This window comes from Embiotoca jacksoni, unplaced genomic scaffold (assembly GCF_022577435.1).
Source record: "Embiotoca jacksoni isolate LCO1_2020_lvr unplaced genomic scaffold, fEmbJac1.0.p SCAF_125, whole genome shotgun sequence".
Classification (NCBI taxonomy): domain Eukaryota; kingdom Metazoa; phylum Chordata; class Actinopteri; family Embiotocidae; genus Embiotoca; species Embiotoca jacksoni.
The window spans coordinates 84,750-103,769 of NW_027185258.1; the positions used below are offsets into that span (position 1 = coordinate 84,750).

General features: G+C 45.6%; 2 protein-coding genes across 2 annotated transcripts; both read left to right on the forward strand.

Annotated features, from left to right (window-relative positions):
- Positions 1-692: 692 nt before the first annotated feature.
- Positions 693-12,596, forward strand: cped1 (cadherin-like and PC-esterase domain containing 1). Its single transcript, XM_069145425.1, has 24 exons — positions 693-1,091; positions 1,206-1,263; positions 1,365-1,684; positions 3,926-4,106; positions 4,734-4,828; positions 4,986-5,067; positions 5,308-5,377; positions 5,495-5,642; positions 5,718-5,845; positions 5,978-6,050; positions 6,465-6,623; positions 7,015-7,119; positions 7,249-7,382; positions 7,663-7,724; positions 7,835-8,021; positions 8,092-8,260; positions 9,396-9,495; positions 9,607-9,743; positions 9,907-10,127; positions 10,249-10,350; positions 10,457-10,544; positions 10,666-10,812; positions 11,624-11,852; positions 11,987-12,596. Exons 3-23 carry the CDS (start codon positions 1,433-1,435, stop codon positions 11,840-11,842), a joined length of 2,859 nt encoding a protein of 952 aa, XP_069001526.1. The 5' UTR covers positions 693-1,091; positions 1,206-1,263; positions 1,365-1,432; the 3' UTR covers positions 11,843-11,852; positions 11,987-12,596.
- A 1,035-nt stretch (positions 12,597-13,631) lies between these two features.
- Positions 13,632-19,020, forward strand: wnt16 (wingless-type MMTV integration site family, member 16). The gene is made up of 4 exons (XM_069145417.1): positions 13,632-13,723; positions 15,013-15,239; positions 17,951-18,240; positions 18,492-19,020. The coding sequence occupies exons 1-4, from the start codon at positions 13,632-13,634 to the stop codon at positions 18,948-18,950; spliced, it is 1,068 nt and encodes a 355-aa protein (XP_069001518.1). The 3' UTR covers positions 18,951-19,020.

The following is a 19,020-nucleotide window of genomic DNA, read 5'->3' on the forward strand; positions in this document are numbered from 1 at the left end:
AATGTCCTCAGAGACAGACACGCTGCGTTCAATGTCCTCAAGAGACAGACACGCTGCGTTCAATGTCCTCAGCTAGACATGCTGCGTTTAATGTCCTCAGAGACAGACGCTGCGTTTAATGTCTTCAAAGACAGAGACACTGCGTTTAATGTCCTCAGAGACAGACACGCTGCGTTCAATGTCCTCAAGAGACAGACACGCTGCGTTCAATGTCCTCAGATACAGACATGCTGCGTTTAATGTCCTCAGAGACAGACGCTGCGTTTAATGTCTTCAAAGACAGAGACACTGCGTTTAATGTCCTCAGAGACAGACACTGTGTTTAATGTCCTCAGATACAGACAAGCTGCGTTCAATGTCCTCAGATACCACATTCGTTCATATTTACACATTTACCAAGCAACCAAAGAGTTAAATTGATTAATTTAGTCTTTAAAAGTGTTTCTGACTAAAAAACTGAAGTTAGACTTTAATAGAAAGATTTAACTTCTTTAACTTGGACTTCAATAAGGAGGTCGTGACCTCCTACGGAGGAGGAGGAGGTGCGGAGGCCGGCTGAAAACTGACCACCGGGCCTCCAACTCCTCTTCCTCCTCATCTTCCTCCTCATCTTCCTCCTCCTCCTCCTCTCCTTCCTCCTCCCTTTCCTCCTCCTCTTCTTCTTCTTCTTCCTCTTCCCCCTCTTCTTCCTCCTCCTCCTCATTCTGCTGATTTAACTCAAACCAGATGCTCTGCTTGTTTTCTCTCTTCGTCACTAAACTTCATATGTTTTCCGTCTGATTTGAAGCTTCGGGTTTTACCAGTGTCGCGGCTCCGTTAACGGAACTGTGCGCAGTTTTTCACGGTGTTTTTCTACCGGAGGATTTCCAATAAAACCGAAGAAGTTAAGGAGCGGAGGAGGAGAGGAAGGAGCCGTGTTGGTCTTTGAAGTGTCATATGGCCGACTTTAAACCCACATGATCTCCCGGGGAGAGGAGCTGCTGCTCGGCCGCTACGGTCTCCGCTGCGCAGAAAGTTCCGGAAAAATATCCAGAATTTAAACCGTGATTCTTTATTAACGACGTTTCTCTGGACTTTGTAGTTTTTCATAGGTAAACACGGGACCGGTTTAATCTTTATTTCAGCATTTATCAAACTTCCCAGCAGCATGTGACCAAACTTCACCGGAAATTGGGCTTATTTAACTTTTGTTTGTCTCCCAGCAGAAACTGTTCAAAAGTTTAAGATGAATTCAGACTTTTTCAGACTCCTGCAGATCCTCCGGTAAATTCGGCATAAATATAATCCAACACAAAGCTGTTATGAAAATGAACCGTTCCCTGTTGCCAGAGCAGTCATGTTGGTGCTGATTCTGACCCGAGCAGGCAGTGGGATGAAGGTGATGAAGATGAGCAGTGAGCCCCTTGGTACTGCGGAGTGAAGGTCCTCCTCCATGCGGTGCCTCCTGGCCTCGGCTGGGGACCTCCTCCTCAGGCCGGCCGGGACGCTGCTTCGCCGCCGGTCCTGCTCCGGCCCGCTGCTGCTGCTCGGGGTGGCGGTGTGTCTCTTCTACCAGACCCTGATGGTGGCTCGGAACCGGCTTCGGTCTGGAGCGCCGCAGCCTAATGTGGGCCGTGAAGATGGAGTCCTGCTGGAGACCCGGAGGTTGATATCCGCCCTGGAGGCTCTGCAGAGGGACACGCAGGTAAATCTTTGGATTTTAACATGGAGGCTGGTTCAGAGGTCTGGACGGAAGTCAATGTGAAGTCCTCACAAGTGATAGAAATAGGACCGTGTGTGTGACCTGCAGTGAACAACTACATGTTTAAAGTCTCTCGTTTAAAGAGTCCTTCCTGTCCTTTCTACCAGATCCTCTGACTTCTTCTTCCAACTACAGCAAACCAGGTCCATGACTGTTAGGGACCAAATCCATTCAGAATTAGAACAATTTAAAATGTATTTGTGTTTGAGGGACAACAGAAGGAAAAATTTCTAAAACACCATCAACATGATAAAACAACAATATCAACAAACTTCATTCAAAAAGTGTTTTTTCTTTGCTTTTGTTTTTGTTTTTTTTATATCAAGAGTGAATTATTTTTCAACTCTTACAGAGCCTGTAAATATAATTAGTGACACTAATCTTGGCACCAGACTCCAGTCAAGTTTTTGTCAATTTAATGTGTTTCATTAACTGTAATTCTTTTCAAATTTACAGAAGCAAAGTTAACTAATTTAATACTTTATCAGACTCTTTTGGTTAATTTGTAATAAATTCAGGCCATAAATAATAACAATAAAACTGTTTTTAAATTATGTTTGATTAAATTTGAAAGTCATTCTGTAAAACTCTTTGATTAAAAGCTTCATATTCTGACTGCAGTCTGGTCTTGGGACTCTTTAACCTCCAGTACAAAGTGCCTGTGGAGGCTCCTTAAATTGACGGATTTGTGAATGGAGTTTTGTATGTGACCCGCCTGGGGGTTAAGGCTCCTTCTAGCTCATTGTTGAAGTATTTTTAGATTGTGGGCTGCGTGCCAAGGATGACTGACAGCTGCACGGACCAATCAGAGAGCCAGCGTCCCATCGGTATGTGTGCTCAGTATTTTAAGAGTTCTGGAGCTTCGTGTTCCTGATAAACATGTTCAGAGTGTCGGTCAGCCAAGGATCCAGTTTCTGACAGATTACAGAGTGTAAATAGGAGCAGCACACACACACACACACACACACACACACACACACACACACACACAGACACACACACTGTTTGTGTTTGCTTTATTTTATTAAGGCACTAAAACTGCTGTCTGTCAGCTGCTGGGCTTTAAAGGAGCAGTCCATTGTTTTAACAGACGTTCAGATCGGCTGGTTTTAACCCTTTACTCACCTTCATCAACACGTCTGACTGCAGTTTAATTTCACTTTTTTTTTTAAATTATTTAAAGCGTTAAAAACCTCAGAAATCCATGAGAAAGGTCCATAATTTAATGTGTTTGTACTAAAGTCCATTTAAAATTCTAAAGTTTTTATCAGCAGGATTTTTCCTGATTTTAGTCCCAGATCCACTTTTAGGTTCTGAACCCTTCAGTCTGACGCTCACTCTGATTTTACACTTAAACTCGAATGTTTAAAATTTATACTTTAAACTTTACAATTTGAATTTTTAACTTTAAACTACCAGCGTCAGCCTCAGCTGTAGTCTGTCAGCTGTTCACGTCTCTGGTTTCTCACCACAGTCTCCAGTCAGTCTGGGAGTTACTGCTCAGTCCAGCAGAGTCCAGCAGAGTGCTTGGCAGTCTATTTTGAACCCGGTCTTAGCAGAAGACCAGATCCTGAAACTGAACCCTGAAGGCCTCAACAGGGAGTCAAACAGGGATTTTAATGGATTATCACTTCAGGGACAAAACATCCTCAAACTAACCAGATGACATAAAATCCATCCCATAATTATCACCATCAAAACTCTGTAATCTGTTAGTGCAGGTTTTAAATTGAAATGTTTTTATTCAGATAAAATTCCACAAAGATGATCAATAAATAAACTTGAACTCTTCGATCAACAAAATAATAATAATAAAATAGGGACGGACAGCTGGACGGAGCGTTTGATTGACGGCCGATCGCCCAGGTGACAGGTGAGACCTTTAAACCAGATCAGAGTGTTTTTACAGCTGCAGCCGTCAAACTGGTTTCAAACTGGTTTCAGATGCTGCTGAAAAGTTTTTACTTTTATAAACCTCTGAAATTAAAAGGATTTAAAATGATAAGAAAATACCGGGAGGCGTAACTCTGACAGGAAATACATAATTTAAATTAAAATTATATGGAAATATCAGGAGGAGTCCCTCTGATGGGAAATATAAAATTAGAATTAAAATATCTGGAAACAACAGGAGACATCACTCTGACAGGAAATAATCGGATCCTCTTCCTGTTCTGGGCTCAGGGCCAGGTCTCGTCGCAGATGCCCCGCCCCCTCCGACGCCATCGGGCTGTCGTTCTGACGGGTCGACACCCGCTCTCTGACACCGAGGTCCAGCTGTACCAGCGGGTCCTGCAACAGATGGACTACGAGGTCCAGATGTCCCGATACGCAGAGACCAGCAGCTTCCTCCGGACCCTGCAGGGTAAACACATGACCGTGGGGGGAGGGAATGTCAGGTGTGTGGAGACTTCCTGTGATGTCAGGTTGGTGGGTGGAGACTTCCTGTGATGTCAGATGGGTGTGTGGAGACTTCCTGTGATGTCAGGTTGGTGGGTGGAGACTTCCTGTGATGTCAGATGGGTGGGTGGAGACTTCCTGTGATGTCAGGTTGGTGGGTGGAGACTTCCTGTGATGTCAGATGGGTGGGTGGAGACTTCCTGTGATGTCAGGTTGGTGGGTGGAGACTTCCTGTGATGTCAGGTTGGTGGGTGGAGACTTCCTGTGATGTCAGATGGGTGGGTGGAGACTTCCTGTGATGTCAGGTTGGTGGGTGGAAACTTCCTGTGATGTCAGGTTGGTGGGTGGAGACTTCCTGTGATGTCAGCTGGGTGGAGACTTCCTGTGATGTTAAAAGAAGTCCTGATAAAGCAGGAGGAGTGAGACCTCCTCATCATGTATATGAATGTTTGATGAAACCTGACAACAAAAACAAACAGGAAACAAAGTTATTTTTTTCCTCAGTTTAATCAAAATAGGACTTTTATTTTACAACTTCCTGTCTGTCTCCGTGGTTACAGGTGTAACATCCTGTCTGTCTCCATGGTTACAGGTGAGGGTGGGTGGAGCCTCCTGCTGTGTCTCAGCAGTGCAGAGCGGAGCTGTCTGCAGAGGATCTCCTTCTCTCACCTGCAGCAGCATCAGACGGTGAGACTCACCTGTCTTGTTACCACCTGTGGAGTTTGATGACATCACAGCTCGTGTGTGTGTGTGTGTGCGTGTGTGTGTGTGTGTGTGTGCGTGTGTGTGTGTGTGTGTGTGTGTGTGTGTGTGTGTGTGTGTGTGTGTGTGTGTGTGTTGTCAGGTGAACCTGCTGCCACGGCTGATGGAGGCGTTCTCAGACGCAGGTGAAGGTCTCTGTCGCTTCTCTACTCGTTCCTCAACAGGTGAGTCCAGGTGAATTCTCAGGAGGTGGAGTCACAGACTCAGGTCAGCTGATCAGGTCTGTAGTCACATGATCTGATCAATACATTTTTAAAATAAGAGTGCAGTGTTGGTCACAGTAATTTAATGTTTTGTTTGATTTCAAGTTGATGTTGACCTTTGTTTTTGTCTGTCTGTCTATCTGTTTGTTTGTTTGTCTGTCTGTCTGTCTGTTTTTGTTTGTTTGTTTGTTTGTCTCTCAGGATTTGATTTACCCATGAAACCACACTCGTGTGGATCGACCAAACAGAAGCTCCAGATTCCTCTGGACAGGTGTGTATCAGCAGTCAGAATCATTCATTCTGGGAACTGGTTCTTGTCTGGTTCTTGTCCGGTTCTGGTCTCAGAGGACAGACAGGTCTTACTTCATGTTCACTGTGTCTCTGACAGTCGCTCACATGTCAAAGCCACACCTCCTGCTCTGGTTGCTATGGTGAATGTTTACGTCCTGGTGACCTCAGTGACCCCGCTGACTTCTTTCCTCCATGACATCAGCGTGGTGACGACCAATCAGCAGCAGAGGGGACGACCAACGAAGGTCAATCACCTGTCAATCATTTTTAAATGACTGTAATTTTCTCTTTGATGTTCAGTCTTCGTCTCCTCTTCTCAGCTCAGGGACTTCATGCTGCAGCAGCTCGGACCTACAACCTCCCATCAGGCTTTGGGGCAGGTGAAGAAGGTCATAGGTGAGGTGCTGCAGGCGGCATCAACCAATGAGAAGCAGGAAAGTGTGAACAGGTTGGTTCTCTGGTGTTCTTATTGAAAACTCAGTTCAGAAGTCCCTTCAGAAAACATCCGTTTTAACGAGAGGATGTGGGTGTCAGACAGGAAGTGTCTCCTCAGGTGTGTCTCATGTCTCCTGTGTTTCAGGTGTGTGTTGTGTTTCCAGCTGCTCACCTTCACTCTGCTCTTCAGCGGCTCCATCACACCTGTCGTAGTCCAGGTAAGACACAGGAGACGTTGAGGACTGTTATTTTGTAAACATAGCTGATGATCAGTGGAGGGGGCGGGGCTGTAAGTGGTGCACCTGTGCAGGTGAGCTGACCAGAGGAATAAAGGAGCTTGTTGTCTCCGTTATCTGATGATCACAGCGTTCTGATGAACTGCACTTTACTGAACCTCGAACACAACACGTCTCCTCAGGAGGACTGTGACCCGAGAGGAGACATTTGGACATTTATCGTCATGGAGATGTCTCTGGTCCACCTGAAGAGGTCACACAGAGTTCACACACACACACACACACACACACACACACACAGACAAGTGAACGTCCACCAGAGGTCATCGTGTCCTCAGCAGCTCTCTGATTGGTCAGCAGCTCTTCCTTTTCTGATGTCTGTCCTCTCGTCCTCAGGTGGACACCGAGTTGACCTTCTCGTCTCTAAGCGACGACACCTTCGACCGACAGATCACCAAAGACCAGATCCTGGAGGACATGCTGCGCTTTCTGCTGCTGCCACGCACAAGCCTGTCCCCGGAGACGCGCCTGTCCTCAAGGACAGAGGCGGGACAGGTGAGTCCACAACGTTAACACAAGTTAGATCAAAGTTGTAAAAAATTTGTTTATTTCAGAAGTTTTCTGGAACAAACTAATAACAATCATAATAATAATCATATGATAATATTAAAATAATAATAGTCATATAATAATAATGATAAAAGTAAAATAAATAAATAGTTATATGAAATTAATCACTAAAAACAAATAATGAATGAATAAATAGAGATAATAAATGAATAAATATAGAGATAATAAATTAATAAATATAGAGATAATAAATTAGTAAATATATAGATAATAAATGAATGAATATAGAGATAATGAGTTAATGATGGAGGTCACAGAGTTCTTCATGTTTTCTGTGTGTGTGTGTGTGTGTGTGTGTGTGTGTGTGTGTGTTCAGTACGGTGGCTGTAGAGGGACACTCGGCGTCTGTCTGTCGGAGGACAACTTCCTTCTTCTGCTGCAGTTTCAGCAGCAGGTGAAAACGACGTCATCATTCCAGCTGGTACGTTCCTCTTCATCATCCTCTTCCTCCTCCTCCTCTGATTGGTCCACATGGATGCAGGATGTCACAGTGACAGGAAGTGAACCAGAACTGTTTGAACTTAGCTGGTGTTTGTGTCTTCTTCTGCAGCTGCATCCCAGAGTCTCCTTGTCTTCATCTTCTTTATCATCCTCTTCTTCTTCATCATCCTCCTCCTCGTCTCCTCTCAGAGTCTCTGATCTCTTCATCCTGATCAGTCGTTTCTACGAGTTAAACAGCTGCAGGTGAGATCCAGATGTTCAGCATGATGATGATGATGGTGGTGATGATGATGATGGTGATGATGATGATGATGATGATGATGATGATGATGATGGTGGTGGTGATTGTGATGATGATGATGGTGATGGTGGTAATGGTGATGATGGTGATGATGATGGATATGGTGATGATGACGATGGTGATGATGATGATGATGATGATGATGGTGGTGATTGTGATGGTGATGATGATGGTGATGATGATGATGGTGATGATGATGATGAAGGTTCATGTTTCTCTCAGGAACAATGAGACAGAGAAACCGACCAATCAGCAGCCAGCCTGGTCTTCCTCACAGGACGAAGGTGAGAGGCTGATCCAGTTTTAACATCTGGGTCAGGTCAGAGGCCTCCGCGATGACTTGTTCAGTCCTCGTCCTGCCGCTCTGTGATTGGTTTGTTCCTCTGTTTTTCAGGTTCCTGCGTGGCCCCCCTCCTCAGGCAGATCTACACCGACCCCCCCCTCACCCTGACTCCGCCCTTCAGCCCGCGGGTCAAGGAATACCGTGCCGAGGTGAACTTTGACACAGTGACGGTTCGAATCCGGCCGGAGCCCGGCAGCCCGGCCTGCAGGGTCCACCTGGACGAGCACCGAGGACCCAGGTGAGGCCAGGTCTGACCCCTCACCCCTAACCCCCACAGACCAAGTCATCTGTGTTTTTTTTCCCCTCAGGATGGCAAACTTCCCGGTCGGCCTCGGCAACAGCCGGATCAGCATCCTGGTGACGGACGGCGCCAAGCTGGAGCCTGTGGTCATGACGATCTACACGGTCCACATGTTCCGGGAGAGCCGGCCCAGCCTGCCCATGTTCGGAGAACACCTGGTCTGCAGCTTCCTGCAGGTACGTCAGCAAAAACAGATGCTTCTCAGTCCGGGAAAAAGATCTCCACCTGGTTCCCCCGATTATTATAATCCACAGATCAATAATCCACAGTTCAATAATCCACAAATCAATAATCAGCAGGTCACTCAGTGTGTGTGTGTGTGTGTGTGTGTGTGTGTGTGTGTGTGTGTGTGTGTGTCATATTGATTGTATTGATCGTGTGATCATTTCCAGACCTGATGTTGATGCTAACACCAGACTCCCTCTGTAAAACATGGAATTTAAGAATTTATGATGATGAAGTATGAAAATAAACAGATTAGAAGTAGAATAAATAAATGTGCAGGTTCATTTACATCCACAATCCAGATGTTATTTTAATAGCAGAGGGCCTCAGACAGATGAAGTCAGCGGTCGACGTGGCAACAGCAGCAACATGGCGGCGTGTGTGGATGAAAGGCGTGCGGTGTGTTTGGTGTGTGATCTCTGAGCTCAGGTACGAACAAGAAAATCCCTGTTAAGTTTTCTTGTCGCACTTTGTTGTGAGCTGCGACGCTGCCGTGCAGAATGTGGCGCCGCGGCGACGAAACCTGCAGCCGCTGCGCAGGAAGGAGCAGAAGAAGAAGACTGCATGTGTGTGTGTGGCGGCCGGCGCTCTGAAGTCGGGGCCAGACGTGGCGGCTCCCACGGGGCCCCTGAGCCCGGTGGTCGGATTTATTTGACCTGTGACCTCTGAGCAGAGGAGCTGGAACGACGCCCGCTGTAGACCTGCAACACAAAGAGGAGGAGAAGAAAAAGACGATGAAAGAAGAAGAAGCAGCTTTGATTTGTAAGAGAAGAAGAAGATGAAGAAGAAGGGAGGAAACAAGGACAGGAAGTGAAGAAGAAGAAGAAGAAGTGTGACGGTGATGGCTGCTCATTGGTTCACCTGTCTCACCTGATGTCTCTGGTGTCCCTGATGCCCCTGGTGTCTCTGGTGTCCCTGATGCCCCTGGTGTCTCTGGTGTCCCTGGTGTCTCTGGTGTCCCTGGTGTCCCTGATGTCCCTGATATCCCTGGTGTCTCTGGTGTCCCTGATATCCCTGATGTCTCTGGTGTCCCTGATGTCCCTGATATCCCTGGTGTCTCTGATATCCCTGGTGTCTCTGTTTCAGGACTGCAGTCTGCTGGTCCAGCCCGGTCAGTCCTGCGGTCTTCAGCTCCACATCCCGTCTCAGAGTCCAGTCCAGACCTGCAGCTCAGGACACGTCCCAGGTCTGATGTCCTGCTGAGGGACCGCCCCGTTATTTCTACTGTTTTTAATCTTAGGACATGTCTCACCTGCATGTCTGTCTCACCAGTCTGTCTGTCTCACCCGTTTGTCAGGTCGGTGGGTGGTTCCATGTCTCAGCTGCTCTGACAACAGAACATGTGATTGGAGGGAGGTTGCCTGGCAACCAGACGGCTGTTACCACCCGATAGTGGGCCGCCCCCTGCTGCAGGACTGCATGACAGACAGGAAGGTGAGGTCAGCTGATCACAGGTCATGTGACCAGGTCTTCAGTCTGGTCTCAGGTGTCCTGACGGAGGGGGACCCCCTGTCCTTCTGCCTGTCCTCCTGTCTGTCCTCCTCCTGCCTGTGCTCCTGCCTGTCTTCTTCCTGTCTGTCCTCCTGTCTGTCCTCAGGTGCTGTTCCTCGGGGACTCCACCAACCGTGGGATGATGTACTTCCTGCTGCAGCGGGTGAACTCCAGCTTGGAGGACTGGGGGAAGTCTCACCACCTGCTGATCCACAGGGACCTGAACGGGGGACGGACGCAGGTGTCCTACTCCTACTACCCTCGGTTCTGGTTGGACACCACGCGGAGACCAACGTTCAGGGAGGCTTTGCTGCAGCTGCTGGATAGGTGAGACGCTCCAATGTCCCGGATTTCTTCATCGATGTCATATTTCTGACTCCTCCTCCTCACTGGACCTTTAAATGTTTTATTCTCATCGCACCGACTTCCTGTTTCAACCTCCATAAAGGTCACGACCTCTGGTGAACTCTAACCGGACAGTTCTGGTGGTGGGCGGAGTCCAGTGGCTCAACACCAACCACCTGAGGACCGTCCGAGAGGTTCTAGACAGGTGAGCACACAGAACCATGACCGGGCTCAACACATGCTAGCATCCATACTGTGGTTACCATGGCAGCAGGGTCACATGTCCCCCTTCACCTCCCCCTCGTCGTCAGAGAGTCTCTCAGTAACATCATGGTGGTGGTGAAGTCTTTGGGGATCGGCTTCCACCTTCCTGTGGATGGGATCCGCTCCCTCAGCCTGGTACGCTGCTGTCCGTCTCCTGTCCGTCTCCTGTCCGTCTCCTGTCTGTGCTGTCGCATCAGTCCGTCTCTGTGGGGTAAAAACCATCCGTCTTCATGTGGACCTGTTGTTTCTTATTCAGACTGAGATACAAGATCTCTACAGAGAGAACGGCAACATCATCGCCAACGCAAAGCATCATGGGTACGAGGTGATCGACACCTTGAGCATCACGATGGGTCGATATAAAGAGTTCCTGCAGGGACGATGTGCGTGCCACTTCCACGAGGTACCACAGCACTGCACGATACAGTTAATGATCCTTCAAACAATCTTTAGAGGAACCGCAGAGTTTCCAGTAAACATCTTTGTTCCAGTGAAGTCTACAGTGAAGTTTTCGCTGAAGTTTCCAGTGAACACCTAGTTTCCAGTGAACATCCAGTTTCCAGTGAACACCTAGTTTCCAGTGAACATCCAGTTTCCAGTGAACATGCAGTTTCCAGTGAACACCTCGTTTCCAGTGAACATGCAGTTTCCAGTGAACATGCAGTTTCCAGTCAACACCTTGTTTTCAGTGAACATCTAGTTTCCAGTGAACATCTAGTTTCCAGTGGACATCTAGTTTTCAGTGAACATGCAGTTTCCAGTCAACACCAAGTTTTCAGTGAACATCTAGTTTCCAGTGAACATCTAGTTTCCAGTGGACATCTAGTTTTCAGTGAACATGCAGTTTCCAGTCAACACCTTGTTTTCAGTGGACATCTAGTTTCCAGTGAACATGCAGTTTCCAGTGGACATCTAGTTTTCAGTGAACATGCAGTTTCCAGTCAACACCTAGTTTTCAGTGAACATCTAGTTTCCAGTGAACATCTAGTTTCCAGTCAACACCTAGTTTCCAGTGAACTTCCAGTTTCCAGTCAACATCTAGTTTTCAGTGAACATCCAGTTTCCAGTCAACACCTAGTTTCCAGTCAACACCTAGTTTCCAGTGAACATCTAGTTTCCAGTGAACATCTAGTTTCTAGTACCAAATGAGTAAACCTGGACTTTCGTTCGGGGCCTGATTTGTAGTTCAGCTCACTTTTCTTCTGTTTTCTCAGGTGGAAAAGGTTTGGTCGACGAAGCCTCCAGACGACCCGATATCCACCAACAGGAACAGAACCAACAGAACCGGACCTGTACTCAGCAGCCAATCAACCGTGCTGGACACAGACAACGAGGCGGGGTTCAGCCTCCCAACCTATCACGTGAGAGGACCAGTGAACCAGGTGTACTCTGAGATCCTGCTGAGCCGCCTGTGTCCCAAATCCAGAAACTGAGAGTTAACAGGTGAGTCCTACTGGGAGACTCACCTGTCCTCACCTGGGTTCTCACCTGTCTTCACCTGGGTCCTGAATTCATGAACACGGAGGACAAACTGAAAATTTTTAATCTCACCAGCTGGTTTTTCCTTGTTTCTACAGGTTTCTACAGGTTTCTACTGGTTTCTACTGGTTTTCACTGGTTTTTACTGGTTTCTACAGGTTTATACTAGTTTCTACTCTAACTTGTTTTTAATGCATATTAATGAGTTTATGATGCATACTAACTGTGTGTACCACAGTCAGATTGAGACCTTTCCATCCTATCAGAGGTTCATTTATGACATGCTCTCATGTTCGTGTCTTCACGTCCTCTGTACATATATTAATATTTCTATATATACCTCACTCTGATTTATCCTGTATATCGGATCATATATATGAATATATCAGATCATATTCGGCACCAAAGACTCGATGATAACACTGTTTATCTCGTGAAAGAAATGTCTTATATAATTCTCTGCATATATTTTCTATATTTTTCTACGGATGATTAATGTGCCTTTTTCTCTGAACGTGTTTACATGCTGGAAAATATTAATATTTATATGAATGTGGTGTCAGGAATGAACTGTAAAGACATTTTAATAGAACGTTTCATCGTCTCCTCTTTGTAACCTTTTTGCAAACAGACTAAATCATGACTTTATACATGTTGATAAACACATCATAAGAATTTATGTCGATCATAAAACTGATCAGTTCATCACCTCCTTGTTCTGTTATCACTGAGCTCATTGGACACGTTGGTTTGTCAAAGAACATTTTTTTGAACACTACTGAACATGGAAACATCCGGAGAACCATGTGGTTGAAAGTTCTGGAAAAAGACAGTAAGTTGTTTTTTTTACATAAATTATTATTCAGCATTAAAATTGATAAAAAGATGCTTAATAAAATGTCTTCTTTACATTTTCTGGTGCTGAACTTGGTGAATATTAATTCACACCAAAGTCCATTCAAAAATAACTCTGTTTAAGGTTTTACTTTATATCCCTTCCTTTTAGAACTTCACCAACTGTCGTCACAGATCAAATGTTATTCTTTATGTATTTTTAACAGTGTTTCAGTAAATTGTTAAACATTTGAATGGAGTTTGGTTTGGTGTTTCAGTCCCTCTGTGTGTGTACTACTGACTCACAACACCAAACTCTGTTCAAAAATCCAACTTCAATCATAAAATGTGAACTCAGCATCTGAATGAGCCAATGAGCAGAAATTCATAAAACATATGAACTTTAGGACTGAATGTTAAATTGACAAATATTTGAATGGAATTCCTTTTGCTGTTTTGGGGTCTGTTTTTGGTCCTCTTGGGCTGTTATTGGATTTAACCCTTACGCCAAACCTCATTCAAAAATCAGGCCCTTTTAGTTTTCTGGCCTTTTTTGTCTCTGAAAGTCTTTTTGCTCATCAGGGATCAAATGTCCACAATGTCTCTGATCCATCCGGCCAATTAGAGTCCAGCTGTGACGTCAGCTGCTGAATATGAGCCCTGAGCTGGTCCAATCAGGATCGTCCTGGACTCGGACTGGTCCAGTGTCCTGCTACTTCTCCTGCAGAGTGAAAACTTGGGTATCCCGGGAGGACTTCATCATCTTATCAGCGGCAGCAGGGCGGGACCGCGGGGATACTTCACGCACCGAGGCCCGGATTAATGAAGGCGCCCCGGGACCGGGTCTGTGCTGGTGTTCTGATGGGCGGACTGAGAGCGCAGCGCGGCGGCTCACACCGGTGAAGAGGGATGGAGACGCGGAGCTGTGGAGTCCGACACATGTGCGCTCTGACGCTGCTGCTGGTCTGCGTGTGTCCGCTGTGCTGCAGAGCCAGCTGGATGTAAGTATGAGCGGCTGCACCAAATTCCGTTCAGGAAACCACCGATTTTAGACCTGCATACACACACCGGGACTCCGTGATACGGGGCATAACAAACACACAAATACACTTATTAAAAAAACAATACAACATTTTATTCAGTTTTATCCTGTAAGAGAAAGAGAGCCACCAGAGTCCAATCTAAAGTTCTGGGTTTTATGGAAATAAAATCAGATTATCCCCCGCAGACAGCTGGATGTTTGAGCCAATAAACCAATATCCGTTTAAAAAACTGCTAATTTGAAGCGTCCTTTTTTCTTTATGTCCTCACAGCTGATTTATCAGTAAAAACAACAACAACAACAACAAAAAAACGTTTTATTTGGACCTTCGGTTCCGATTCAACGCGTTGGGTTTTACTTTCACAGATCCCGTGAAACTTGAGTCCATGTAAGAAAATATTAATTTAACGCAGAACCGAATTCGGATAAATCAAACATCGTTTTGTTGTTTCTGAGCTACTTTGTCCTCTCGACCAGAGTCCGTTTAAAAAGCGGTTAATTTGAGTCCTCCTGGACTCTGACACACACCGCCTTTAATAAAAGACAGCAGCTCCCGCAGCGTCGAAAAAGAGCCGCAAACTGGTCCGAGATTTGATCTGAACTAAAATATGTCCAGTCTGTGGAAATGAAGCAGAATGTTTGTCCTCGAGACCTGAGGCAAAGTGGACGCACGCGCGCTGCTTTCACGTTGATCCAGAAAAATCCAATAATGTCATTAAAGGATGTAAAACGGGTTGAAGATCCGGATCAGAACAAAAACATCAAAACATTTTACTAAACATTTCCTACAAAAACACATTCAGTGACGAAACGATTGGTTTTATTCACATGAACTCAGATTATTATCAGTTTTGACGCATGAATGTAAAGAGCCAGAGAAGCCGAACTCCACCAAAAAAAACGGTCTGTTTTAAGGTTGTTTGACTGAAGACTGAACCCTTTCACATTCTGTTCATAAACTTTCACAAATGTTCTGTAGCCTCACGAGCCTGTCTTCAGTTCGGCTCATGAAAATCACACAAAGTCAACTAATCTATTAATTAACTGCCAACTTTCTCTTTTAGTCTCTAAACTGTGGAACCGAGTCAACTCACATTTCATTAAAACGCATGCGAAGCACTTTCTTATATTTAAGCCTAATGTTAAACTTTGAATTTTAAGTTTTCCTGCCTCCAGGTGTTTCGGCGCAGTCCGTTTCTCCGCACTGAGAGCGGGCAGGGCGCTAATGAGAGCCGTGTTTGTCCGCAGGTGGCTGGGTGTAACCTCGGCGGCGGCCTCGGAGAGGATGGGCTGCTCTGACCTGCCTCTGAGCGTCCGGCAGCGCGAGCTCTGCCGCAGGAAGCCCTTCCTGCTGCCCAGCGTCCAGGACGGCGCGCGCCTCGCGGTGGCCGAGTGTCAGAGCCAGTTCAGGCACGAGCGCTGGAACTGCTCCACTTCCGAGGAGCCGCCGGTGTTCGGCCACGAGCTCACGAGCGGTCAGTGTAACGAGTAACGCGTTACTCAAGTAACAAGTTACTCAAGTTACTGATTACTGCAGCCGCCACAGTTCAGAGAGACTCTTTTTATTATTCAACAGACAAAATCATCGTTATGAAATCATCAACAATGAAACTAACTGATTAATAGAAAACTGTTAAAACACTCGAACTTCTGGGCTGCAGCTCCACGTGACGATTTCTATTCTTACGTTTTTATTGAATAAAAGTTTACCGGATGAAACATTTAAAAATTCACTTTGACTCAATATTTTCTGATTTATTACAAACTGAAAATAATCAGAATAAAAAGGAATCGACTTATCAATAGTTTAAATGAGCCCAATAATCAGAGTGGAAGGTCACGTGTCACTGCAATCAGTACTTCTACTGTAGTACCTGAAGTACCTCCTCATGACACTTTTACTTCCAAGTATTTGTACTTCGTGCTGTTTGAAGGATCGACGCTGCCCCCTGTTGGTAATACCCTGGAACTACACATTGAGTCCAAACAAAATAAATCAGATCAAACGAGCTGCAACAAGAACAGGAAGGAAAGTTTGTTTGTGCAGAAACTTTCAAATTTTAAATCACAGTGTTTCACATGAACACATGAACATGCTAACATGAACACATGAACACGCTAACATGAACACATGAACACGTCAACATGAACACGTGACCACGCTAACATGAACACATGAACAGGACCCATTCACACACTCACCAGAAATAACAGCTTAAACCTTCTCTGTGTCCTTTTAATGAAAAACTAAAATAATTTAATTATTTTGACAGATTTTAATTGAAGCTGAAACTGCCGTCAGTGGAGCGCCAAACTTCCTGCCAGCGTTTCATGTTGTGAAACATGTTGAAAACTTGATATTATTTCATAAAGATCGTCTGACGTTTATTTTACGGGTTTAAATGGTTCTTTGTCCTGACAGGAAGTTCAGTGTTTAAACTTATTTAATGTTTGCAGGATGGAATCCGAACCGTCTGAGAAATGCTAAGAATCCAGAGGGACTTCTGAATGGAGCAAGTTCACCTCATGACTGAACATCATTCTCTTGTTCTTTTCAGCTTTAATCACATTAGAGGATTTTTCAAGCAGATAAATTGAGTGCAGAAAAATTTCCCCTCACTTATTTTCATATTTTAACATCCGATAAAATGAGTCACGTGACGTCACGTATGACGGGATGCACAGACATGTTCTTTGCTGTGAAAGATAGAAAAGTTTAATTTAAAAATCATAAAATTGATCAGGAAACAAAAATAAAACACAAAGATCATCTCATTCACATTCTTGAGTGAAAATACTTTTATTTTGAAATGTTGCTATGAAACACTGAAAGAAGTTGAAGTGGTGATGAAAGCAGTTAACGTGGATGTCACAAAATAATTCAGCACTGAGTGGAACTGAAGCAGGTAAATGATCATCGCAGCTGGAAATTGAAGTGGATTTTCTCCACTTCGAGTGTTCAAACTGAAACATGTTTCAGGAGTCTGGAGAGTTTAAGAAGTTTGTTTGTTCAGAAGTGAAGAGCTGAAAGGATTTGAAGTGTCTCAGTTCAAGTGTAAAAAGTACGAGCAAATGTCTGTTGGAACTGTATCATCTGATTTTATTCATTTTAGCTGAAAGGATTTGAGGTGTCAGTTCACTGCTTTCAGTCTTAGAAAAAAAAGATGAAAACAGCTGAAGTTTTATTTATAAAGTGCAATGAAAGCAGCTGAAATGTGAGTCCAAAATTAAAGATGGAAAAAGTTGAAGTTTAAAAAAAAAAAAAAGCCAACAATGAAATCAGTTAGAGTCAGTTGATAAATAAAAGGTGAGAGTTGTTGAAGTGAGTAGTTGAAATGGGAGCAGTTGAAATGAGAAGTTGAAGTGAGCAGTTGAAGTAAGGAGCTGAAGTGAGGAGTTGAAGTGAGAGTAGTTGAAGTGTGGAGTTGAAGTATGGAGTTGAAGTGAGCAGTTGAAATGAGTTGAAGTGAGCAGTTGAAATGAGTTGAAATGAGGAGTTGAAGTGAGTTGAAGTGTGGAGTTGAAGTGAGAGTAGTTGAAGTGTGGAGTTGAAGTATGGAGTTGAAGTGAGCAGTTGAAATGAGGAGTTGAAGTGAGCAGTTGAAATGAGTTGAAATGAGTTGAAGTGAGGAGTTGAAGTGTGGAGTTGAAGTGAGAGTAGTTGAAGTGAGGAGTTGAAGTGAGAGTAGTTGAAGTGTGGAGTTGAAGTATGGAGTTGAAGTGAGCAGTTGAAATGAGGAGTTGAAGTGAGGAGTTGAAATGTGGAGTTGAAGTGAGCAGTTGAAATGAGGAGTTGAAGTGAGGAGTTGAAATGTGGAGTTGAAGTGAGCAGTTGAAATGAGCAGTTGAAGTGAGGAGTTGAAGTGTGGAGTTGAAGTGAGCAGTTGAAATGAGCAGTTGAAATGAGTTGAAGTGAGCAGTTGAAATGAGCAGTTGAAGTGTGGAGTTGAAGTGAGCAGTTGAAATGAGGAGTTGAAATGAGAGGAGTTGAAGTGAGGAGTTGAAGTGAGAGTAATTGAAATGAGGAGTTGAAGTGTGGAGTTGAAGTGTGGAGTTGAAATGAGGAGTTGAAGTGAGGAGTTGAAGTGAGCAGTTGAAGTGAGGAGTTGAAATGAAACTTCTGATTAGACCTGGTTATGTTATTTTTTTTTGGTCCTCTGAATGATCGATTTGGTTTTCGTCATAGGAACCAAAGAAACAGCGTTCATCCACGCGGTGATGGCGGCGGGACTCGTCCACGCCGTGACACGCTCTTGCAGTCAGGGCAACATGACGGAGTGCGGCTGCGACGCTCGGCTGCAGGGCGGCGGCTCAGCGGCGGAGGGCTGGCACTGGGGAGGCTGCTCGGACCACATCCAGTACGGAACCTGGTTCAGCCGCAAGTTCATCGACAACGCGGTGAAGAACATGTCGACGAGCAGAGGAGGCTTCACGCTGAGCACCATGAACCTGCACAACAGCGAGGCCGGACGACAGGTGAACACCTGCAGTCACCTGAGTTATGATTCAGCCGGACGATCAGCCTCTAATTAACTGGTCACATGCTAACTGATAACATGCTAACACACATACTGCCACCCACATGATTTCAGCACGGTTTGTTCTGTGAAACATTTGCTCGGTCCGCGGAGTCGTCACAACATTCAGCCCGTGTTGACATGAAACAGAAAAATGTTTGCCATTTTGTTTTGAATATCTGTCTAACTTCCTCTTCCTGTGTCCTGCAGGCGGTGGACAGGACGATGTCCACAGACTGTCGCTGTCACGGCATCTCCGGCTCCTGCGCGGTGAAGACGTGTTGGAGGACGATTGCAGCGTTCGAGCGAGTCGGCGCGTACCTGAAGGAGCGCTACGAGCGCAGCGTTCAGGTGTCGGACCAGTCAAGGAGGAAGACGAGGAGAAAGGACCAGCACCGACTCCCGCTCGATAAACACCAGCTCATCTTCTTCAACAAGTCTCCAAACTACTGCCTGGAGGACCGGCGGCGGGGCGTCGCCGGCACCAGAGGGCGCCGCTGCAACCGGACGTCCGCCGGGCCGGACGGCTGCAACCTGCTGTGCTGTGGCAGAGGATACAACACGCATGTGGTGCGACACGTCCAACGCTGCGAGTGCAAGTTCGTCTGGTGCTGCTACGTCCGCTGCAGGCGCTGCGAGAGCATGAATGACATGCACACCTGTAAATAACAACGTCACACCTGGAAACAACAACATCACACCTGGAAACAACATCACACCTGGAAACAACATCACACCT